The sequence below is a fragment of the Osmia bicornis genome, chromosome 15, assembly GCF_907164935.1.
Source record: "Osmia bicornis bicornis chromosome 15, iOsmBic2.1, whole genome shotgun sequence".
Lineage (NCBI taxonomy): Eukaryota > Metazoa > Arthropoda > Insecta > Hymenoptera > Megachilidae > Osmia > Osmia bicornis.
In genome coordinates this window covers 3,360,606-3,387,276 of record NC_060230.1, presented here as the reverse complement: position 1 = coordinate 3,387,276, position 26,671 = coordinate 3,360,606, and the positions used below count along the sequence as shown (strand labels likewise).

At 40.4% G+C, this 26,671-nt stretch overlaps 1 protein-coding gene across 3 annotated transcripts in view; it reads right to left on the bottom strand.

The window, feature by feature from the left end:
• LOC114882871 overlaps positions 1–26,671 on the bottom strand; it is a 241,669-nt gene that overhangs the window by 62,499 nt on the left and 152,499 nt on the right. For all 3 annotated transcript variants that reach the window (XM_029200001.2, XM_029200002.2, XM_029200003.2), the window contains 3 exons: positions 23,143–23,252; positions 14,274–14,392; positions 7,910–8,213 (listed from right to left, as the gene is read on the bottom strand). In XM_029200001.2, coding sequence (XP_029055834.2) covers positions 7,910–8,213; positions 14,274–14,392; positions 23,143–23,252 — 533 coding nt within the window. The remainder of the gene's footprint in view (positions 1–7,909; positions 8,214–14,273; positions 14,393–23,142; positions 23,253–26,671) is intronic.

The following is a 26,671-nucleotide window of genomic DNA, read 5'->3' as shown; positions in this document are numbered from 1 at the left end:
ATATACAAGCATTGCTGCTCGCGAATTGTCACGCGGGAAAAGTTGCTCGCGAATCGACCTTTCATATTTCCAAACTCGATTTCCAGCGGACAGAAGTTACGCTGATTTGTGAAATTTCGAATTCGTTGTGGGAACTTTTCGCGATGCAGTTTGATATCCCAGTGAAATTTCCATAATTTTAGGGAACATGGAATTGGACTCATTGGAATGTTCATTAGATGATTAATTTGAAATTGCATTGGTGAATTATAACTCTCTTTGAAATTAAATTATTGTTTTACTTTGAAAGGAATATTGATAATGTATTTTGTTGAAATGTATGTAATATTAAACCTATTTAATGATATTATGATTCTTATTACCAAATTAACCTTCTGTAGAGCTTCTTAAACAATTGAATAATGATACGGTTAAATGTGGAAACAAAACTCATTATTTCCTAAAATTAAAAATAGTAGATAATCTAAAATTTTTCATTTCTATCATACTTGTATTATTTATGACTATATATTGCACACGGCTGTTTATCATTATCGAGCAAAAACATTTTGCATAGATTTTATCAACGAGAACGTTTGTTGAAAATTTTACATACGTAACAATGGTGCTCGACCTTTTCGATTACAAATCGCTCAAGTATAATCATACACTCCACCGAAATGCAACGCGAAATGAGTACACACTTTCAACGTTTATTTCGCTAACGATTAAAATCATCCAGATGCAGAGAAATTCTCCAAATGTACAATTTCGAGCGTTTCTCGTTCAACCGTGAAAATTTCATCGTCGACACGGAACAAACAGACAATTCAACAGCTTGATGGAAGTTGCACCACGCTGCGAAGTATTTACAAATTCTGAATACGTTCATCCTTAACATTTCATCAACGATTCCATGAAAAGCGATATCAATAAACAGACCAACAAATTCTGAAGTTGTGAAGCTTCGTATCATTTTTTCAGAAAAATAAGTACTTTTGCATGAAATCGTAAAATCATAAAATTATAGGGTAATAGGATTACCGAATTCTAGAATCATAGATTCTTAGGATTAGAGAACTTTAGGATCGTAGAATTCTAGAATCATAGATTCCTTGGAACATAGAATCTTAGGATTATAGAATCTTAGGATCACAGAATCCTCGAATCCTACAGTTATAAAATTCTATAAGTTTAGAATCATAGAATCCTAGAATCCTAGAAACTCGGAAAGCTAAAATAATTGTAAAATTTCAAATCTTTTGAGAACATTAATTCGACAGCTCTCACATTTGATCAAAAGACGCGTAGGTATAATTTTGTTCCACCAACCCCGAGTTGTCCAAGTCGACTGACGAGATACCAATTTGCCTGTGAATTTACCATTCTTCGAACAAAAAAGGCCACCCTTTCAGTCGTACCCGAGGCGGATAAGAGAATACGAACGTTTCATAAAAATCGTACGTGAATTCCCATAGAATCGATGGGCACCCCTCGACTCGAGTGGCCACTTCGTTTTAAAAGCTCCACGGGGCGAAATTAGAACACGTCTGCTCGAGAACGGATCGACGAAACGAGACGGAATTTCGCTGCTCGTTCGGTCTGAATCGCAGGTTATTATGGGTTTTGCATCGTTGCTCCCTCGCTTTCGTAGCCTACTCAATTCTAAATCATTTTTCTTCTTGATTTTCCACTTGTTCAACGATATTCACCAGCGAATCAATGGACTTTCGTGAAGTTTCCAATCGACTCGCGATAATTTCAAATAATTTCAAAGTTGGTTATTAAATAAAATTCTATTGACCGAATTCAAATTACGATTCTTGATTAAAAATTATTATTTCGATTGATTTTATTATCCAACGCGTAAACAGCAAATTTCTTTAAATTCACAACGAACGTTACACCGTCTCTCTTTTACAAACATACAATACCAGAGAACACGGAAATACGCGACCGGTGAAATTTCATTCCGTTATCCTTTCCAGCCAGACCGCGCATATTAACATAAATTTCCATTGTCGCGGGTTATTTACGACTCGATGCCGCTTTTGGCGTTCTCGATTTATTTCCATATCGATCGATCCCATTTCATAAATTTCAACCGAATGTACATGTTCGCCTAAATATAGCTAAACGCCGTATCGAATCGAGACTGTTTCCCTTGATAACGATCAATCTATTTACGACGGATCTTCGATAAAAGAACGAAAGTATACGGACACATTTTTATTGACCTAAATAGGAATTCTTTTATGGGATATATAATTTTAGAATTGTGAAAGGACCAATCCTATCCTAACCCTTAATTAGTTACGCGAAATCAAATTCCACGTTTCCCTTTGTTCAATTTTCCAGTAAGAGTTTAACCACGATAACGAGCAACTATCAACTAATTGACGATACGAGTTAATCTTGATTCTGAAATTAATATTTCTGCTTTGAACATATGTTTAATTATTCCCTGTTCGAAATGAAATTAACTAGAGAAACTAAATTGCTGCGAGTACATGGCTTTTGAATTTCAAATTGAGAAAACCATCAACGTAAATTCTAAAATCAAAAGTTACAGGGAAATTCATAGAATGTGAAATATGATATAAAACATATTTAAGAAAGCATCGAGAAATTGTTTTGATACTTGAACGAACACATGAGAGGAAATCTTCCATGGAATAAATAGTATAGCGAGGAAAGAGAAGGACTTGTTTCGAATTGTCGTTAATCGGATACACCTTCAGGAGGACTCGATATCGAGCCACTATCTTTCTTCCTCAAAGCTCCCGCGGGAAAGTACATCAATTTCCGTTTGCTATGGCGATTCGTCGAAATCCAACTGTGCTGCTTAGAAACTTCTGCTTCCTCGATGGCCGGAAATTTATCGTCCGTTCTCGCTTCTTCTTCGTTTATCCTGTGCCTCGATGCTACAGGTATTTTCAGATACAACAAGAACCGACCAGTTCGTGATGAAACAACCATGGAGGGATGTTTTCAGAAGAGGTTTGCGGGTTATTGAATTTTCGTTCATCAGTTTTATCATAAATTACAAAAACAGATTTATGCCATATATGACACGACTTACATTCTCCTAAAAGATTCATCCTCTTACATTTAATATATTTTCTTCAATAAAAAAGAAATTAAAAAATCATGCGATAGGTGATTAAGCTTAACTTCTTTATCAAGAGTGGTACTTTAGCATTAAGTCTCTTCATAAACCATTGAAAGAGAGTAGAGGAAGTGCATTAAAAGGTACGATAAAACGCGAATTAACTCGACGGAAAGGACAAGTAACTCCGTGGCTGTTGCAAAGCAGCTCTTCTATTTCAGTAACTTCTCAAAGTTTCATTAAAATCGGCGAGGTACGGTTCGCTAGTCGCTTGAAAGTTCGTTTTGCCAAGCACGGACGATCATTACTATGGCAATCGGCCGTTTTGATCGGAAAAACGAGGATAGAGATCAAGGGAAAAGGAAAAGGGAAAAGGGAGGAGGGAAGTGGAAGCTGAAGAGCTCCTTACGACCAACCCCCATTACGTGGTAATTCCGTTTAAGATGGCGTCGCGAGATTGAGACGCGATATATCTAGGCGAAACGAAAGCGTGACCGAGCCACGATTTCGTAGTGGAAATCGAAGGAAATTCGATGAGGGAACACCGCGACTAGAATTACGCTGAATTAATCGACGACTCTGGTACGATTATGCAACTCGACGAAGTTCGACTTCTTCTTCGTCATCGAACTCTCTCGCGTTGAAAACTCATCTCAACTGATCCTTTGTGAAGGAAAACTGGATTTCACCAGAGAGAAACTCGATTCCTCGATTATGGTATAGATTTTCCAAAGTTCTTTAAAAAAAAATTTTTTTTTTTAATATCATTACATATTTAATTCAAAGGTATTAATCGCTCATCAAAATAAATCTATTTTCCTTTCGTGAAACCCTATCCTTAATCTTCGATCGACCAACGTATACAATCCACCCCAATTTCTCGACCAACCCCGTCTCCCTATCAAGTTACCAGTTACTGGCCTGTTCCAACAGATTTTCCAGTATCGTCCCATATCCCAACTAAGTGATCTTCTAATTGCTTCGAGCTCGTACAAAAGAGCCAACCCGATTGCACGTTAACTTCGGGAACCATGAATTTCGCGAAGACGATTGACTTCGTGCTACGACCACAGTGTACACGTTCAAATCCCGTGTGAAAGCACACGCGAGACCCAAAACACGATCGAACGTAATTTGCAAACTTCCAGCCGAATGCGATTCCGATTCCGATTTCGATCGAAATTCTAAAGCCGACAGACACACACGCTCCGCTCTCGTTCGACCCAGTTTACGATGTCTCTTTACTAAGAAGATAATTCCAGCGAAACGAACCACTAAAACGGTGATCACCATCGTTTCGAATCACCGTCAAATAGTTTCAACTACATATTACGAGCAGTTATATGGGGATGAACGAACTTGCTAGTTTGACAGTCAAATTCGCAAATAATTTGCGCGTTCCGCTTTAAAACTATCCGAATTCTACTGGAGAAAAGATAAAAAAATTACTATAAGCGCGGTGAAAGACTATGCTTTAATTTAAATCACCCTACAATTTTTCTCTCAATTCATTGTTCGTTCAAATGATTTCAATCATTTTTAAAAATCGTTTAATTGAGAAGTGACGGATGCACCAGAATACCCCATTAGTTTTCAATCCATAGGATTCATCTATTAAGAATGCCGGCCTCGACTTCGGGTCATAAAGTGCATGCACGCGTTTCGCACGGTCCTGCGATTAGAGGCAATTCGTGGAATTCGGACGATTCGCTTGATTCCAACTAATTGCTGACTGGAAATTCCATGGACCAATGGATCCTCGCCGTGAAAATGTTTTTCATGGGTTTCGTGCGTTTTATCATCGCGCGCTTCTGGCCTCGATTTTAATCGCATTAAACTGAAAGCTCGCGCCCTCTTTCATCGCGGGTAATATTGACAAAGAGTCCAGGAATTTCATATTACACGCTCTTGTTTTCACGGAGATATTCGTTCCACGTGTTTGCGAATCGCTGTATCCGCGCTATGGAATTCACTTACGACTATGTCCATGGAAATATGCTTGTTGTGAAACACCCTTAATAGCCATTAGCTAAGTGTTTATGTATTAGCGTGCTAACACGGCTACTTTGCATTCCTTTTTGTCATTTTGCGAATAAATATTCCTAGAATAAACGTCGCTGACGGGTGATTATTAAAGTCTTTTTTAACGTTAGAATTATTAATTATAATAATTTGTTCAAATTACGTGGCAAACAGTGACAGTGACAGATGAAAACAAGGAAGATTCTCATCAGTATAAAATATTAACGAATCACAAAAGAAGCTGACCAACTTACAGAAGCGACCACACGAAAGACAATGTCAAGCTCAACACCACGCCCTGTTGGTGCAACGCACCCTTTTCCTTTATGGTTCACCTTGCCCTTTGCCCCTTTTGTCGAGCGTGCACGCTTCCGCGAGCAAGAAAGTGATTTTCTGCCGCGATAACCGTGATTTCTAAGACACGCCGCCTTTACGGTGCAATCAGAGGCCCGGTTGAACGACCGACAGACGCCTTTTGATGTCGAATCACCGCCAACATCCCTCCCTCAACCCGCTCATCTTTCCGCCACCCTTCGCTGAATTTCACCCGAACAACGTTCCTGAACCATGTGCTACCTATTACCTTCGCAGCATTTTCAATTGTTCGAGCAATATCTTTTACTTTATCTTCGATCAAAAGTCACGGGGCAATGACACCTGAGTACAAACGAAATTCACTATCAATAGATGACGGTAAAATTGTGAGACAATGAACTGAACTGCAAGGTCCGACGAAATATCATAAATCAGAGGAATCGTTGCGTCTGAGAAGTTTTCATAGCCGGTCGGTTTCGACCAGGTACCTTTTCCCGCCCACTTATCTTCCGCCAGTTCCATCTCCTTCCGCGTCTCATTCTCATTACGAAGTTCCCGGTCATCAAATTTTATTAGCCTCCGCTTCAAGGGTTCGCCTTACTTCTAACTCAATATCGTAGATTTGTAGCCTCGGTTTAACTACCCTCGCTTCGTCCCCGTCTTCGTTCTACCACGCTCCTCTACGCGCGTCCACATTCCCTTCCTTCTTCTTTTCTTTTCTTTCCTCTTTGTACTTTCCCCCACAGCCCCAGATGTAAGCGCGGCGAGTTCGAGGCTCGAGCTTCAGCGACTTTGAAAGCAGCAATAATTCCGTGCTCTACGGCCGAGAACTAATTTCCACCAGCTCCGAGAAGGCTGCGCTGCTGAACCAAGGGGGAAGATGAAGAAGGGTGGACTTACCTTCACCCCTTCCTCCATAGAATCCTTGCTTCCTAGCTGCCAGTTCGTTTCCTCTCGCGCCCTTTTATCGTCCGACAATGGCCGAGTCCGCCTCTACCATCGCCGAAGCTCGTAGCCAATAAAGCTCGCCAGTTTCTAACGGAACTGCTTGATTCCGCGGGAAAAGCTACCCGTTGGAAACGGAACGACGAATAATTTCCTTACAGTTCAGACATTTTTCGGCAAACTGTTTTCACCTGTCTCCACGAATCAGTTGGACTAGAAATGATATCACTGCGCGCGAGATTAAGTAAAGAATTTGCATTTTAACGAATTGGAAAATTTAATTGTTTAATTGGCAGGTGCCAATTTAGAAGCGAGTTAACCAATTCATTAACTACATCCAGCTAATTCTATTATTTTAATCAAATTGTTAATAAATTGTTTGTTTTTAATAATTCCTATAGATCATGTGTAATTTACGTTTCGTAATGTATTTGCAAAGAGCATTAGTGTCATCGTCTAACTTCCGATATCCAGTAAGCTGTCGCTGTTGTCAACGCGTGATCAGTAACTACTGCTGTCGGAGTTTCGACGAACTCGTACTACTGTCACGGCTGGCTGATTATGTACCGACCAACTCTACTGTTAGCGGTGTTCACTGCTGTGCGCCAATGTAAACGATGGCTGACTGATACGACCAGTTTCTACTGCGTTGGTAATGACCCGCAATATTAACATTCTGTTTATCTAGGACCTCGTATTACTACATTCTTGGTAATTATGCGTTTCCCTTGTTTACGGAACACTGTCACTCTGACGTGGAAAATAATGTCTTGTTTGTTATAAATTTGAATCGTAAATTCTGTTTTTTCAAATATCTTTCCTTTATATGTAATATGTAAATCTTTCAAAAATAGAATTATACTATAACTTATTTTCTCTTCCTTAAAATACAAATAAATTATTATGAAATTATAAATAATATGATCAATTCTTCAAATGAAATTTAAATTTTTGTAATGTCATTACTTATTTACTATCCTTCGATCCTATAACTTTAATCAAGAACAAGTAGATTAAAGAAGAAACATCCAGAAGCACATTATTGAAAAATTATTTTCAGTAATTGAAATCCAGAATGTCTCGACTGTAGAAACAAGTATAAATCCAGTTATCTAACAAGAGAGATTGGTAAGAGGACAAATAGAAGGCCTCGAATGACGTATAAAAATTAATAAGAGTGTAGTTAGAGGTCACCTAACATGCCTGACGATCAAGAAGATCAACGTAATCCTCTTACGTCCCTGGATCTTCGGTACCGCGTTGACCGACTCATTCGAAGGCTACTACACTAAGCCTTTAAACCTATCTCAGGCGAACCAATATCGAACCAATTTCGAGAAAACGGTGTCACGATATATCGACTGACACGCGGCGAAGCTTTTCGATTAAATTACCGTAGTATCAGTGTTTGTACTGACGAAAATCACTTTTGAAACGAAGCAACAACTGATGTTATAAATTCTTCGGTAGTAAATAAAAAGATAATTGCAATTTTGGTTTAATTGAGCTATCGTGAGCATGGTATGCAATTAATCTTACCTTTTGCTGTTGTGCTTGTGTAGGTTCTGTGGCAAGCAATTGTTTCAAAGCCGGATGTCCATGGCCATTCGGCGTCGATGTTGCACCTGGTGTACTGGGTGTGCTAGGATTACTTCCTGGTGTGTTAGGAGTGTGAGGACCGGTCGTAGGACTGCTAGGACTAACACTTTCATTTACTTTGCTACCTGCGTGATGATTCTCTGTATGCCTTCTCAAACTTCTCGCGTCACAGTACGATTTACCACATCCCTCCGCTTTACATTCGTACGGCTTTTTATTTCGATGCGTCAACATGTGGCCATTCCTGAAAACAAACAAGAGAAAATTTATTTAGAAACACAGGAACTTTTATATCATTGATTGATTGAAGCAATTTTTGCTGTGTTAAATTCTGAATGATATTTAAGTTAATTATATTTCTTGCGTAATTTATTTAACGTCCAGAAAGCACGAAAGAGCCGAAAATGCAACAAGTTGGCAATGTTTGACCAAGAAATAGGAAGGGTCCGTTTATTGCCTTTAAGAATCCTCTCCGATACGTTCATCTCCCACGACACCCTGACCCCATAATTGCATTAATCCGGCAATGAGTTACACGCTGGAAACGACATCGTTAACTGCGAACACCGGTGTATCTACTCGTAACTATAATCGAGATCCGAGATTTAACAGGGATAAAACAGCCGGTAAATGCTACGTGGCAAATTGCCGGTCCGTATCACGGCCGACGTCACTTCCACTCGTTCCCGACATCGATACCAGTCTCGACTGACAGATCGGATTTCTCTGGACAAACATTTGCTGAGAATATCACGATCTAGTCGGGAAGTGAGCGGGAATTTTTCCGATCGTTCGATTAATTCCTGCTGTAATTGCTAACGAATTTACTTAAAAAGAAATACAAAATGATAGCTAACCAAACAGAAGAAACAAAGTAAAAGAATATCTTTTTGTCAATAAAGGAAGCCTACACCCATAACGTATTCCAAACTGTTCACCACAAATTCTCTCTCTCAATTCTGAAACTTTAACGAGCTCTCGAACAGTGTCCACGTCCCGTAGCTCTCCTTCAGAAGAGAGGATTTACCTCTGGATCGTACTAAGAAGTGGCCAGAGTGCAGCTCCAAGGACGTCGTTTCCAGTAAATTTTCCAACAGTCCCAGAGCTTCTACGATGGTCCAACTTTTATAGTCCATCGATATACGAACGAATTGCCTTCAATTCTATCGTCAGACGAACGAAACCGAGTCACGGTTTAATTTGTGAAAGCTAATTTGTTCAACTCTTTTAACTTCGAACCTTTTCCTATGGGACAATGACATCGTTTCTGAATAAATCGATCGTCTTCTATTTATACTGTTTAATTTGGACTGATAATAAGGACGCATCGTCATAAAAGATCTTGAAGTGAAAACAATGTTCCTTCCACGTTTCTATATGAAAAATGTATTTTGCATACAAATTGCGGAGAAACGAACGAAGAGCAAAGCTCTCCTTTGAAAACAAGCCGAGGCTCGCGTTTAAAAAAATTTCCCTCGAACCAGGAATCCCATGCAAACATGAGAAACAACTTGCCAGTAAAAACATTCGGCGAAGCTTATTTTTACGGTATATAACGTATGAGATTAAAATGAAATTGCATAAAAAAGTCGATTTACCGTTCTTCTAATTTTTATACTATAAATTAAATATTTATATTATTCGACGAAAAAGATTAGTCGTTATTATCGAAATATTGAAAGCAAATAAAATACAGAAGAATTAAATCAAAACAACCCTTCCTAAGAAAAAAGCCTACACCTTTTAACAAAGAAATTTTCCCTTCCTTTCCAGGTGACCCTTCTTCTACAAGCATCAGAGGCGAAGATTAAATTCACGCCAATTATCAACTGCTCATTAATTCCCGTTTCGCAAGAGGGCGGTCGTTGCGAAAGAGGGAAGAAGACTATCACGTAAACGTGGAAGGTCCCGTTTGGCTCCGATCTATTTTCTTTCATTTCACGGGGTCAGAGCATCCTTAATGCGAGTCGGACGGGAAAGGAAGGCCATGAACAAAGAGGGTATCGGCGATATCGAGGCGGGAAAGCAAGCCCTCTTTACAAGCGGAAGACCGAAGAAACGACGAAGCTCTCTCACGCTCGCTGCATCGCCAACGACTCTTTTCTGAAGCCCGTTTCTCCTCCCACACCCTTCTCTGAACTTGTCGCAAATCCCTTTTGGACCAAGAGACGAGACTGCCCTCAGCACACCTACTCTCCCTCTTTCTTCCTCTGTTTCTCTTTCTCTGTGGATTTAGCCTAGTCGAGGAGAAGCTCTCCAAGAGAATACCTCTCGAGATATAAGCGCTTCCTTTCGTCCTTCCTTATTTCAAGCGTCGCCGTTCGAACTCGGCAGGAAAAAAAAGAAAGGACTATCGTGGATTTACTTCGATAACAGAGATACGCCGAGGAGCTCACAATGGCTGCCTGTTCCCCTGCTCGACAAGAAAGGGGTGAACACGCAAGAAATGGACGGGCAAACGGGTTGCCTTTGGTGAACCGGAAGTTTTCTTGAAGAATGACAATAGAGAGTTGTGTAGTCGAGGGTCTTCTTTAAATTTCAATAAACATCTTCACTAACAGGCTTGCGATAATATTTTTCTTTAGTTTGTAAAAAAAGAGTTGGAAGTGTTAAGAATGGAACACCAACAGAACATGATTTGTATCGCTCGTTTAAAACTGGGTCATTTTTTATTTTTAACATTTAAGTTTATTTATTGTAATAAACTTCCTTAGTCACTTAGAAACACGAATTCTGATACTAGTTTAAATCAATGCGATAAGAATTATGAACGAAAACGCGTTTATTTTTGTATATTTCTTATGTAAGAATTCTAGAAATCTTCATCGAAAACGTGAAGTAAGAAAGAAAAAGAAAAGCGTATCCATCCGTTCTCATGAAAAATTTCCGACAGCTGGGCAAACATGTTACGAGATCTTCTCCATCCCCGGTCATTATGTAATGGTGAAATAAAATCGAACGGCCAGCTCGATATCAGAAGGCAACGATGAAAGGTGTAATACGACGCTTATTACTTCGCGCAAACAGAATTAAATTACGTTCGATCATGGAGGGCTCCGTTGCTTTTATTTCTTTTTACACCCGTCAAACTTCCCCCGAACGATGGGAAGGTCTTAATCACATTTGTCCAAAGATACCACGTTTCCTTTCTTCTCGGAAAATTCCGGCAGACATCGCGAGGAATTCAGACGAAAAACGAGAAGTATAAATAATTTAATAACGATTGTTGGTTCGTCGAATCATCAAGGAAATTTTTTATAAACTTCTCCCTTTTATTAAGAATCAATGCATCGACATGAGAGAAGAAAAATAATTTTAATTTTAATTAATATAAAATGGAACAAACGAATACTTTTAACTGAATATGTAATTTCATTCTAATAATAACTCTGCTGATATTAATTATTTGAAATACTCGTTTGATGCCATTGTATTATAATTATGAAAAGGAATAATGTAGCTTTTGTAATGCCGTGAATTTGAAATACTGCAGGTACTAATTTGATTAATTATAAAATAATATTCATTTATACAATTAAAATTTTCTTCCCATTACCATTTTATTTGCAATGAGAAATATTTCAACGTAGGTACATACTTTTTCTTCTCATTTTTCATTTGAAAATTTGTATTCCATATTTGTTACTTTTAAACATAAACGAATGATGGTGTAAAAATTAGAGCATTACAGTTGCTCGGTGATCATTAGTAACAAAAGGGTATTAAGAAACTTTAAATCAATGAGCGACAGACCTTGAAAAAGAAATTGAAGGAAACAAAGGAAAGAATTCTTGAATAATGAATGGTCACACGATGCCAGGAACTGAATAAAACATAAAATAAGATGTTCCTTTTGCTGGCAAGTTAATCGATAGCTTTAATGGTAACTGTATCAGAAGAGAAGGCGGTTCGGTAAGGTTATTGTAGAGTTCGGTTCTCGCATTTCTTAAGTTGAAATTGCGAGGTCGCAATACCGTGGCGAAGTTTAAAAGGATTCGGGGTAGAGAAAACACAATTCTTTACGAGTCCGATCCACGGTACGTACAGAGTTAGGTACTTAAGTCCCATCTCCCATCGAGGTATCCGAGGTTAAAAGGATTTCAATAAAAACAGAAAACAGGCCAAGGACTTTTTCGCTGATCGAATAAAGTCGTCCACATCGTTTACTCGAATCCCGGCATATGCTTTCTTGAAAACGAGTTTCCAAGTAACCGACCGAGAAATTTTATGGATCCAAGCCAAATGGAATGACCGCATCGGTTGTGGAACAATGTTCTACAATGTTTGTGGACCGTAACACGCAGAAATCATGCGAATTTCCTATATTTTTTATATTGCTCTTTGAAAACAATTGACGGACTTATCTGGGATACTATATTTTGATTTAGGACTCTTTTAAAGTAAATAATTCAGGCGTTACCTGAGGTAGTATAGAAATAATATAATAAAAATTAACTGAATTTTTCAATTTTGTGAAGCTTGAAAATTGATAAAAAGCAACAAATTCAATTAAAGCTGATCTCTATAACAAATTCTTCCACGAGAAAGTACAACAGTATCTCTAACAGAAGTTATAACAAGACAGTCAACATTGAACAAGTTGATCAAAAAGTTTCTCTAGCATTGCAAGCTTCTGTACACTCTGCAAACATCATAAAACTATTAGAAAACGATCGATAGAGCTTTCATCCTTAAAGGGAATTTAAAGGAAAGAAAAAAGAAGTTCATTTAAGTAGATTTAAAAAGTCTTACGAGGAACAAACCTTGAAAAGAAACAGAGAGGAAAAAACGAATACAATCGGTGAGAATGAATTTGTAAGAGAAGAAAGAAAGGAAAGGCTCGAGACCAGAGATGAAACGAAAGTAATTCTTCGGGCTGTTCGTCAGCTCGCATTGAGCGTGGTGTCGAGCGACCCTATCGAATGAAATACGTACATAAAACGAAGGCGACGCAGAGGAAAGGTCGAGGAAAAGAAAAATACTGTCCGCTCGATGCGAATCCACTGCACGTAGCAGAGGGAACGAGGCACAAAAGAGGATTGCGGCGATTTCGATACGAGTACAAAGACGAATTTTCGAGCTTGTCGTTCGAAAGAGCGTAGGAAGCTTTCAAAAGGCTGATCGAACGTGCCACTAAGAAATAGTTGCAAAATTATCGTGAAAGCTAGACGTGTATTAGAACTTCATTCCCTTTTATTTATAACATATATTTCAAAACGAAAAATCAATAACTAAATGGATAAATTTTAATAATAATTTCATTCTTTAATTTAAGCCTTCAATATACTGCGTTACATTATTAATTATTCTATTATTTGAAATTTGAAACATCGGTCACCAACATCATTCGTGACGTTCCACGTGTCAACAGGCATCTCAGAAACGAAAAATAGTTATTCCACGCGATTTTGATAAATTTTTAGCAAGGCATTCAACTGATACCACGAAGTAGAATTGAACGTGACAAGAAAGGCAGGGAAACTGCTGTCTCTTCGAAATGTAGCCGAGTTGCGCGGTGAATCCAGAATAAAAAGAGGATACGTCGAAGAAGAAGAAAAAGCGGAGAGAGGATTTGTAGATTGTTCTTGGAAAAGGAAATACAAGCCCAACTTCTTCTTGACCGGCCAGCAAGTCTGACCAAGGCTACCTATCGCTGCCACTATTGATTCACTCTTCTCGTTTCTTCAAGAGAAATTGAGAGAAATTGAATCTTCGATTCTCACCCTGGTAGCTGAATTTTCTTCTTCTTTATCTTATTTTAATACTTAAATTCTACATCATTTCCTCTGCAAGATATCATATCAAAAATCGTTCTACCAACTAAAACCAAAACGTGAAAACACCCAAAGACAGGGAAGATACTTCTACCCCGGATTAACGTCGACTCAACAAACACAAAGCAGAAGATTCGTAACAAAAGCCGAGCATTCCTCTTGAAATTCATCCTCGACAAAAATACTCCCGACTTCTCAACTCATCCCACGTGAATCGCACGGAAGAAACAATCCTCTCGCTGTACAAAGTAGCGAAATAACTGTTGCATAATATTATGCAATACACGAGCCTTGAGAAGGCTCGAGCTCGTGGTAAACGTTTTGAGAGGTTTTGATGAACGCGAACGAAAAAGCCTGCCACTTGCAACGGCAAGTGTTCTACTCCAGATGGATTCGCGATTAACGAAAAAGGGATAAGAAGTATAAAAACCGGGTTTTTCGGTAATTGCCAGGGTGAAGAGATGAAATTTGAAACGTGACGAGGCTGTTTTCGAGGAACCGACGCGTAAAAGGGGTGTATCTGTACTCACAAGTGGTCCTGCCGCTTGAACGCCTTGCCGCACATCGTGCACACGTATTTCCTCTCGTCGCTGTGCGTCAGCTTGTGCTTCGTGAGCGCCGATGCGTTGTTGAACACCTTTCCGCAGACCTGCAAACAGAAATTCAATTTGTCAACGTTAGTACCGATCAATCTCATCATTCTAATTTGAACAGTTGAAATCGATGCAAGTGCTATAAATAAAAAATTGATGTCACAAATCTAAATTAATTTAGAAAGAAATGGCACGAAAGATGTGACGTTCTTAGAAAAATATAATAATTTCTCTGGCGACCTAATAATTTCAAATATCATTTAATCAGTAGCCTCTACCAATTAATGAAGGAAAGTGCAAAGGCGTTTTCATCGAGCCAGAGGAAAATTGCGATTGGCAACGAATTAAGTGTAACGACTTCCAATCGAGCGGTATGATTTTAATACACGATGGCAATCGTAGCACGCGTTTCGCGCAAATGTTCGCAATTCTATGCGGCTCGTGGCGCATTCCAAACGGTTCATTACGAGCAGTCGAAACGGAACGAGGCTGGACACGGTTTTCAATTACCACGCGTAACCGTCGTAAAGCCAGTCGGACGCTGTTTTACGACGGACATTAGAACGTCGATAAAGATACCATTACTCCATGGCGAACGGCGGTGAGCTTCCGTGTTCGCGTTACCGTCGATCAGGGTGGTCTACTGTCTCCTGTTATTGGGACGTTCGTTTTGTTTTCTTCAAACAAATGCCCATGCGGGTACGTATATTCTTTTCTTGATAACTGACGATCAGATTGGTCATTTTATTTTTAGATGCATTTTATTTTTAATTAATTACATACACTGCAATTTTTATAGACAAATTATCATTAGAAAAAAAAAAAAAAAGGGAACCAAGGATTTGAACCGTGGGTCTCTAGATTGCGAGTTGTATGTGAGAGTTTGTCATACTTCAGAATGTAAGGAGTAACTAACTGTAATTGTTAATATCTTTTAAACAATTAGCCGTCTGTCCCCTAAAGGGGGTATAGGCGTGTTCAGCTCGACGAGCTATACAAGCTGGCAAAGTTTCATTAATAAATGAGTGTAACACTTGGGTAGTTCCCCTTGTGAATGAGAAAGTTGGATGTCCTAATGGATACTAGACTTTATCTTCGTAAACAAGTTTCAACTGTCGGTGGAAAATTCTTAATTAACGCGAGACATTGCTATGGCATTTCACGTGTTAACAACACAGCTACGTCGAAGACGGTCGAGGGTGTCGTAGGATGGTATGCCTGTTAAGTATGTGGAATTGGGTTTATTACTCGCAGAGGGGCGTATACTATTTCAGGAACTATTTCAGGAAGCCAAAGGCCGAGGGTCCCCGTGCGTGTATGGACGCTGTTCCATTTGAAAGTCCCAGGACCGTGCAAGAATAGCCGGAATTAACGACGAATTTGCCGTCGCCGAATATCGTGTGAAATTCCAGGGCTCAAATTTGGGGAGGAACGATCGGCGTTCCTGATAAAATTAACCCCATCCTTCCTACACCTTCGACCACCTTTTTCTTTCTTCCCTTATGTTATATTAAATTCGATACTTCCTTTCTTAAAAGTTAAATCTGTGGCACGGTGCAATACCGTTCTGTTGCAGAATAAATTAACCTACAATTTACTGAGAAACTGCCAGAAATTCGTGGAAATAAGCTCGTGCACGTTCGTCGAAGCACGTGGACGCATCAGAAAGTCATAACACACAGTGAACCCGTCGAAAGAATCGTATTCGAACCGGGGTGAACGCGTCGTTAAGTCGAAATTAATTTCCAATGCAGCTGCGGCGAACACGCGGCGCGATTCTCGGCTCCATTATCGGAAAAGTTCTTTTTCCACTTTTCGTTTCGCCGTTACTTTCATCCAGCTCGGTACAAAACTCGCGCTCGAGCCAGCTTCGAGACGACGACGCGAATAAGTCGCGATCGACTCTCGTCCACAGAAATTTCCCTCGACTTCAAACGGGAAAACCGTAAAGGAACTTTCTTCGACCTCCCGGAAACTTCCGTTTTCCTAATGGAACAAGAAGAAAGGATAAACTGTCGACTCAGCGATCGCTGATACTTCAACCGTGAAATTTACCGGTTTTCTGGCGAACGAGGCCCTTCTAGAATTTCGATACTCCCGAGAAATACGGATTTCCCTGGCTTATGAATCTTTCTTCCCTTTCTTTTCCCTTACTGTCATTTATTACTTTCACGTATGATACATTTTTCGCGGTCAACTCAATTGCATTTTATTTTTGTAATACATTACATTTATCTATTGTACATCATAAAATGAATAAATCTTGAAACTTTTAACAATTTGTAATTTAATTAAAATCCTCCAGGAAGAAAAGATTAAATTTCCTCTAAACGGACGATTTTTACGTAAGTTAGTATTGTATTATCTAATTTATTACATCCACGATTATCGTTGTATTTACGATTCCATGAAAATTAATAAACGAAACGGTAAACATTATAATGTGATGCTATTTTATGCGGAATCGTAATTTCAGGATAGCTATTAAGGTCACTTCTAATTTAAATAAACCACCGTCGCGAACACAAAACGCAGTCTCTTATCAAAAAGCAAAAGTTTATTATTCGAGATAAAACAAAACTATGTCACTTTACGAAAAATGTGTACCTCTCGTTTCCCCTCTTCTCCTCTCGCACCACTGAAATCTAGGTTAATCGAAAGAAAAGTTAACCGCAATCCGTGCTATCCGACTTTTTAATCTTAATTAAAGTACCGCTTGTCAGATCTTTTGTATCGTAATTAAAAAACTAACTTCTGACGGATACTCTTCCTTCTTTTTTCTACAACGAAACACTTTTCATTTAAAGTGTACACACGACCCGTAATGTTAATACGATAAAGGTCTTTAACATACTTTTACATTACCAAATCAAACAAGAATAATTTGTAATTTAAAAAATGTTCCGTTTAAAACTTTTGTGCTTTTATACTAAATCGATTGAAAAAGTCCAACGACTAGCAATTCGATACGCCCCATTCTACTTGACCCATTCGCCAACAGTCATCGCCGACAGGCAAAATCAACACCATTCTACATCCTCTTTGAAAAAAAGGAACCAACAAATTTCTCCTGAAGCGTACGTACGTACTCGACACCCTCGCGTCTCCCAGGGGTGTCCGAGAGCCTGGCATTTCCTCATTTCCCTGAGCGGAATGGAGCGGATGGATGGCGAGAACAAACGTTAACCGAATCGACCAGCAGACAGTGGTGGGTCTCAGGTTACGATGAACCGACGCGTCGGTTTCTCTCGTACCATCGTCTAACTTCATCCATCGGCTATCTCTCCTCGTCTCCCCTTCACCCTTAACGAAGTATCAATGTTACCACCGACGGATTACGTATTCACCAGCGGCATTGCTCGGTGTACATTGCTGGGTTTGGTAGCACGGACACGAGAGGAAGGCTGTTACGGACGTGTGCAGGAGGACGGCTGTTCTGTAGGGTGAATGGCGGTTGGAAGAGAGGATAGAGAAAGATGGCTGGCGGTTTCTGGTGGTGGCATTGGGATCGAGAAAGGCCACGAGTAATGATGTTTGTTTAGCTCTCGAGGAAGAACCGTTAGCGAGGCTGGAAGAGATACGGGTTTTGGCACGAAGATGATGGCCAAAGGACCAAACACCGTCTCCGCTCTTCCTTGCTCTTCTGCTCCTCCAGCTTGGACCTTCCTAGGTAAATTGAAACTCCCTTGCGTTTCCAGCTTCTGTATCTGCTGCTTCTTACCAGTTAAGCTGGGCAAATTAGATTTTCTGCTTAGACGCCGGAAGTACGATTTTCTGAACAACCTTCCCTCTCTTGGTCCTCCGTCTGACCGAAATTTCTTGCTGATGGGTATTGAAAATATTTAGAGTACCTAGGTCATGGAAAATTTGAAAGATTATCGTGAACACACGATAAAATCAATTTCATCCATTAATGCAAAGGTTTTAAAACCAAAATGAAACAAATCGCAGCGACCCTAAAGAATCCTAAAACATCACCACCCTAGGTTTCGAAACAGCTACGTTCGCGTGGCAAGCCCAAAGGGAGCATTGACGAAACAAAAAGCAAACAAAAACGAGAAAATCAATTCACCCCCAAACATCGATGCATCCCTCGGTTCCCTCACGGGAGTTTACCTCGTTAATCCCACCCCCAGAGGGGAAAGCAGCCGGTTGATTCATGTTTAAAACGCGTCCGCTCTCTATCCGGTTAACGTTTGTTCCGGCTAACCACGTTCGTCTCGACGAGAGAGCTTCCCTCCAAGGGGCCCAGACGGCCGTTGAAAACGGCTGGTAGGGAATGCAATTTGTTGCTTCCGGCCAGGCGAAGTCCTTTAAAGAAGTGCATCTTATTACCAGCAGCCAGCAGGCAGACGAGAAACTCGCGCCCCCGTAAATAATGAGGGAAAACCAGCCTCGACGAAGCGAACCGACGAACCAAACACGCCTTTCGTGACTGTGCCGGGGACATAAAAGTGAGCCACCGTCGTCACGTCGTTGCTGCAATATTATTCGCGATGCTGCAGATGACGAGATATGTACCATCGAGTCAGGGAGAAGGAAAACGGACGTCGCGACGCTACTTGAACCTCTTTCATTGTGAACGAACGCGAGAATCTTCTCTACTCGACGACGAACGCTCCTCCAGTTTGTTTTCCACTAATAATTATAGAATTTCGAGAAGATCTTCCGTGAATTATTGCTTTTCTATTAACTAAATTATGATTTTATAAAATTTTGAAATGAGTTAAAAGTGATACTAATTCAATTAATTATTAAATAACATAAGAAAACCATTGTTACGATGTAATATCATGGACATCATCCTTTAAAATGATGTTCTTTTTATGTAGGTAAGACTTTCGGTTCCCTAGATATCATCGTTGGAAGCGAAACATAATTTTGAACACGATTCTATCACTATCTCGCTCGTACGATCAAACCTTTCACTCGCACTACCGCACTGATCTATCCCAAGCGTGACGTCACTGCGCTGGTCAATGACAGCAGCTGAGTCAGCGTTTTTTTTTTACTACGATTACTACTACCACCTGCCACGTGCGTAGTTCCAAGAAAAAAAAGTAGGTCACGCCGCTTCCGAGTTCCCTCCGCCATTCATAAATCCCGCGCGTTTTGAACGATGTACTTTGGTGTCTTGTATCTCGGGAACTAATTGGGATATCAACTTGCAATAAATTGCGTTTTACAGAGAATGCTATCCTCTCTATTCACAGGGTATTTAACCTGCAAAATTTTAATTGCTTCTAATTTTACTTTGTACAAATTAAATTTGTATAATTGGTATTGGAAAATATTAAAATATTTACAGAGAAATATTTATGGTAGATACAAAACTTCACTATACAAATTGAAGTATAAATAATGAATCTCAGAGAAAAAATTGATGACTATCATGGGAGTTTTATTTTAAACTCAAAGTTAAAAATTTACCGATAGCTCTGTTAGAACTATCGAAATTTGCACAAAATATATCAAAGTACATCATCTATTTCAAGTATTTACATCTCCCACCTGGAACCAAGCGTATAGCATAAAAACTTCAAACGCATCTACAAATCCCACCAATAACCATAGAACACAGTCGTACCATTTGCAGAAGTGCAGTATACACGATACCATCTCGATAAATTCCAATCAACCATTTCATCGATCAGGTAAACGTTCCCTATCTCTCGTTTTCTCGACGAACATCTTCTAAACTAACGTTCTATCCCACTTTCTGTGAAGAATCTTAACGTCGAGCAAGGTAGACAGGTGGTAACCTGTCGAGCAATTAATTAAGTTAACGACCTGTACGATCCTGGTGGCGTACTTTAACGCGGCCATAACTCGAAATGGATCGAGCATGGTCGCTAAAAGAGCAAGCTACTGCACGGTTATCGGAAGAGGTTCGATTTCGCGTCCTCGAATCGCGGGGGAATAATCGTAAGAGCCGGGTCAACGACTCCTGGAACCCCTTTACGATGTTATCGGATTCGGTGGGCGGTCGTTTTGTCTGCATAGGTGTGCAGACTGTAAGCGAAAACAGAGCGGAAATCCGGAAACAGAGAGAAGCCAGAGAAGGAATGCCATCAGATTTCACCTCGTTCAATCAGTTTACCCCCATTGTGCTTCGTGTTCCGCGCTTTCAGATTACCGAGAATCGACCACCGACACCCGTTACATCTTGCACCCTTGAAAGGGATCGATGCAATCGCTCGAATTATCTTGAACGTTCCTTGTGATCTTTGTGCACCACGTTCCGAGGATCCGTTACCACATTGTCCCTTGACAATGGACGCGAGGTTACGACAGTATCGTACAGCGAGAATTTATATGGTTTCCGGTGGAAATAGAACGGTAATTGTGCGACACGCTGTGACATGAAATGTGAGGGGGAACCATGATACTCGAAGGGATCAAGGTTTTGGGCAAATCAAGTGTAATATGAAAGATAAATGATTTTCCTTGTATTTGATAGAATTTGCTGCCATCAAATCCAACATATTTCCAAAATTTCTTAAATAAATAAATAAAAATCATATAAAAATAACTCAAAACATACTTTAATTGCTGTGGAACCTAAATTAAACTACTGGAAAGCTCGATACTCAAGTAGTTTTTTAAAACTACCAGGAGGTTTTTAAAACTCGTCAACTAATAATTAAAAAAAAAAGAATTCAAAGTAGTTAACGATAGAAGGATGGCGAAATATTTGAAAATACTTCAAAGCGTGCTTGTCAATTAAAAGTATCGAACGACGTACCGAGAAGTAGCGATAATTTACGGATAAGTAAAGGGTCGTGATCAACTTGTCAGTTTTCAGGATCCCTGTGTAACGAGTAACTATTAATTTCCCGTAAAATTACGGACGGTCGACGTCTCGACGAGGGCACGGCCACTTCTCGAGGTTGCTTCTCCTTCATGGATCCTGCCGATATCCGAGCTATAATCGAACCGTGGAGGATGAGCTTAATTCGTTGCTAACTCGATACATCGACGGGGCTTGTCAACAAGTCGGCCAGGCCATCATTTAATTACGTAACAAGGCGGACCGTAATTCGCGGCTCTTCGTTTCCCGACTATCTTGCTACAAGGATAAGACGAAGACAACCAACGAGAGAGAGAGAGAGAGAGAAAGATAAAATGAAAATCTATCAGGGAAAATTGCTTAGAAATAATTTAGAAATATTTACAATATTCAAATAGTCTAACGTGTGAAAAAAATTATTACTTCATAGATGAATTATGCAGTTTTTTTTTTAAATTATTATAGCCTTATTAAAGTGCCCACGATCTCAATTCCTAAACCTGGATTAATATAAACCTATTGCATAACACATGCCGCAGTGAAAGGATTAAACATTTTCAACGAAAAAGCCAGCCCCTTTAAGTGGTCTTGAACGCAATCACTCTGCTTGCATACGCGAACCAAGAGATATTGCGTTCGTGTGTTACTCAACGAGGCGGCGTGTTCCTCGTGGCCGCTCGAGGATCGTGCAATCTGAATATTCAACAGCTTTTCACGTTACACACTGTCTCCGGTGTTGGTGCAATGGCCGTACGTGTGTACACGTGTGCAGGACGCGCGACCAGCTTTGGTCGCTGCAAGCTCGGCTGCATAAACAGCCCACTGTGTCGATAGAGGAGCTTTCGCGTCGACACACGCCAACGTTTTAGACCGATATGGGTCACGCGTGCCACGTATCCTCTCCTCCTATCTTGATAAAACTATACACAGACTATGCTTCCTGAAGTATTTGCCAATTTAGAATTTTTTATTTTTTTTTTAAGTCTTTTTCCTAAGTGAACGGTTTAAATTACCAATAATTACTGCCTGATTGATCTTTAAATAATATCGAACATGCTTAACATTCAACAAATAATTATGATCGATAATGTACGTACGACCTTCTACTCATTTATATCATGAAATATTATTGTGTATTAATTAATGGTTCCGGAAGAATAGCTTTTGTTGCGAGAATTGATCGAATTTTATGGCAATAGACAGAATTCAATTGGTTAAAGATCTCGTTCGTGTATTTCTCTCGATATTGTTCGCAAATTGACTACATCAATCGTATCGAATGCAGTTAACAAAATGGACTGTAGCATTGAAGCGGCCTTGAACGTTTGACCTAATTGCCCCACGCTCACGTGTATAAATCTCCAGTCACCGAGATCGTACTTACGATTTATGAACAATTCAACAAGGACAAGGAAACAATCGCGAATTTTATTTCATCATTTTTAATCAACAACTTTTAAAATTTTTGTTTCATTTATGATTTCATAAATTCATAAGCTTACATTTGTTCAGAATCAATACATCATGAATGTCCTGAAAATTTTACTGTTTTAATAATAATTCTTTGGATCCATTTTTTATGTGAAGTTACTTTTCTACCATAAACCCTTTATTTTACAATTTTTCACACATAAAAAAATCTAATGAATTCACTTATAACCCCGTAGCAAGACGTTTATAGTCAAATTTTATATAACATTCTATCTCTCTCTCTCTATGGAATAAATTTTCAATGATGTCAAAATTGCGAAAATTCGCAAAACAGGGTCGGCTTTAGCGTGTCTGTCACCTTGAGCGATAATTGCTCAATAATTTTTTGGCATAGTACGCGTTTTTAAAAATTATATTTCTAATGCCCTTAAGTGTTCGCCGCCCTGGGCGGTAGCCCTCCAAAAATACGATGGGAAAGAAATATGATAATTTTACCAAACGATCTTTACACCCGGTGTTCACCGTTTCCAGTCACGAAGTTGAATAAAGTGTTAAAAATAAAAAGGAGATACATAATTTTCATACCTGGCATTGCTGTGGTCCCTGTCGGTTGGGCGACGAAGCCTTCGGTCTTGGTTTCCTCACCCCCAACTTTCCAGGATCCCCGCCACCGGGTCTCGATTCTTCACTGCTACCTGGAAAGTAAAAGAACAACACAGATCAATGAGCTGTCGAAAGTTTTCGTCACGTTTCGCAGCTAACCCCATCGAACGTATTCAACTTCCTGATAAATCGAGACAAGCTCTAACCGCGTATCGAGCAAGAAACACGTACTCCTCTTTCCTCGAACAGGACTCCGATGTTTCGAGATTCTAGATCGACGATTTCTTGCGACACCGCGCGAGAAAGCTCGAACAAGGCTCGATTTCTTCGCGCGACGCGATGGGCCGTTCGAAGGAAGTAAGCGAGCTTCTTCGAGGCCTCGACTTATGGAAGATTGATTGCCCTTTCTTGCGAGCCACCCAGGATATAGTTAATGGTCGATCGGATGGTCGTCAACATCGATCGAGACCTCGGGAAACGATCTACACCGCTCGTCACTCGGTACAGTCTCGAGCATCCTTGCTACCGTCACTTACCGATAAAAAATGTCTGCACTGTTTTAGCTCGATAGAGACGAGTGACTTTTTCTCGCGAGTCACTTGAGCTACCTTCGGTATTAATAATTATAATTTCAAACCTGCTGATATTTTATTAAAAAGAAAGAAAAAAAAATGAAAAATTTACAGTATCCTTTAACGATAACAACCGCGATCTGGCTTAACACGATAGCATTTGGTGGAAGAAAACGAAGCACAACGCGGACATTTTCAATTATGGCAGAACGTTTTACAAAGAAGAAAATGCACAAGCCCTCTCTGACCGGAGATTGTGCTCGGCAAGGCTCATTTCCGGCCGAGGAGCAGCTTGCTGCTTCTCTGATTTACTTTCAACATTCAAGAAGATACGTCTTCTCTCGCCTCTCGATCCATCTTTACCTCTTTCTCTCTGGCTGCTGTCGAACCGTTGTTACCGAGCCAACAACACCTGCGACCATCCTTCTCTGCATCTGGCCAGCTTCCTGTTTCGTCCTTGTTTCATGGCGTATCTAATTAATGATTGTTTCAACGTTGCTACTCCTTGTCCTGCTTTATTTTCGACTGCAGCGCAGCTTGCCGAAGAGACTGGCTCGTATAGGATTTAATTAGCAGGGAACTTGGTGTACAGAAGACGAATACATCTTCAGTTATTCACGCGAATGTTGCTCGAGGATCAAATTTTCATTCGATTCTTCCGTTTGAAGTAACATCAAAATTTATATAATAATTTCATCTCCGTCAGCGTGTTAAGCAATCCGTGAAATAATTATTTAATAATTCGCAAATTCTTGATGAAAACAGCGCCGAGTTCTTCAACTAAAAACTTGTTATAAGCAAATAAGATTTATGTGTATTTAACAAGTAACAAAGTCGTTATTTGTCGAATCTAACACGACGGATGCTCGTTTCTTTAGTTAGCAAAGATCCTCGGGGAAAGTTTCCATCCTTGAAATAAAAGATTCTTCGTCGAAGCTGTCTTAAGTACACGCGGCTCTTCTCTTTCCTGTCCCCTGGTGAAACTTTTTTTATCCTGCTACCGTTCCGGAAGTCAACGGAGCACCAACGACGAGGTAAACAAGTCGCTTTTCATCAGCTTCGACGGACGGGGCCGTATTTACCGGAAGTCCCGTATACTCGTCCCAACGGTGCAAACATCGACGAAAGATAAATGTGTATACACCGAGAGGAACTTTAATAATTTTGTCTTTGAGCGTCTTCGCCCCGGAGCAACGACGACCGTGACGAGACGAGGGACGACGTCTCGCGACGTCGAATCCACCTCGCCGTTAATAGATTCCTCTTTCGCGGTTTCATCCAGCCGCAATTTAATAAATCAACGGCGCTGTCTTTGATGCGATGCATACCGAGTGAATTTGATAAACGACCGTCTCGCTGCTGAATTTCTTCTCCCCGTTGGATCGTCATCTTTCCGATTCTGTCCCGTTCGAGACAAATCGATCTAACTCCTTAAGTATCAGGCTCGAGTTATTCGTAATTTATTATCAAGACACAATTTTCTAAATGTTCTCGACGTTCAGTTCGGTTGGTCCATGGAGAATCGGCGCAAACATCACACCCTTCTGTGATCATTGATTCACGTGTACCACGCGTGAGCCGCGCGAGTACAAGGTGTCAGTCGCAAGCCGCGAACGGTGGCTGGATGCGTTTGTAATTCCATTTACCACGCAAGTGGATGCGGCAACGCGCAGACGGCATGCTTAATAAAGTGTACTTAACCGAGTCGGCCTGGAACGCGACCTCGTCACGATTGCATTCGCCTTGCATCCTCGAATCCCCCGCAGGCAACGGAGTTTCGCCCTTTCACCTTAACGCCGCGCGTCTCAGAAAGCGATGCGTCACGACGCCGGCGACGATGACTGCTAGTGTGCATAATTGCATCGACGATCGCGATGGAAACGCGCGATCTCTGTACAATCAGCCCCGGCGCCGTTGTAATAATTCTCGAGGGAGAGCTTTCCAGCGATTCGACAATTTAACCCGTTTGTTAAATCGAAATTTGTCCTAGATTTATGCTATCTTCAAAAGGATTCCAGTTAGATGAGAGATACGTTTAAAGCTTCTGTTTCGTTTTTTAACATTTACATCGGTTGCAAATAAAACTTTCGAAAAGTTCAGATTGTTCTCAATTGTTGCGTCAATTGAAACCGTACACGAAACGTGTATTTCGTGTAACCCTCAACCCTGTTCCATACGATACAATCGCAGGGTGAAAAATTGAACAGGAGCCGGACGATGCATTTTAATGGACCGTTCGAGCGGATCGTCAAGGGAGCGGTTAATTGGTAACAATATTCGACCGCTGTCAACGTAATATATTCGCGATTGGCCGACGTTGTTTGGTCGGTTACATTTCATTCGCGTCCCATCGGGGAGAGACTGAGTTTCTCTCTGTGTCTGAGAAAGCGTCTCTCCTCGACCAGCCTGCATAATTGCATCGGTAATTCCACTAGACAAACACACGGTTTCGTGGCCTGGCGTATATTTAACAGGCCACCGAGGACGTGGCGATTGCGCAACTATTCAGAAACCGTTTAATATTCATACGAACCTCGCCCCTGCTGCGATTAGGGGACGAAGAAATTGTTGGTAGAAAGTGAAGATCGCAAGACTGAACGGAATCGTGAAGAATAGAACCCTAAATTCGTCGTTCTGACGAGTTTAATCGTTTCGGCGTTAAAGGGAAGAGGATTTCCAACGAGAAGGCTAACAAATGTCGCGAAAGTTGTTGGGACATTTCAGTCTCGCAAGCAGCGTTGGTCTTAATTATCCGGCTTTTCGGGCACTTTACAAGCTATGCAAAACATGGTCGCCCATGCAAGGCGGTACAAATTTTTCATGCGTTCTGCCCCATTAAGCCACGACCCACAAAAATGTCAGAAAGCTGAAAATGTATCTCTATCCTCGCGAACCCTGCGCCACGGCCAGGATAAATAATGCATGAGAAATAATTGTCG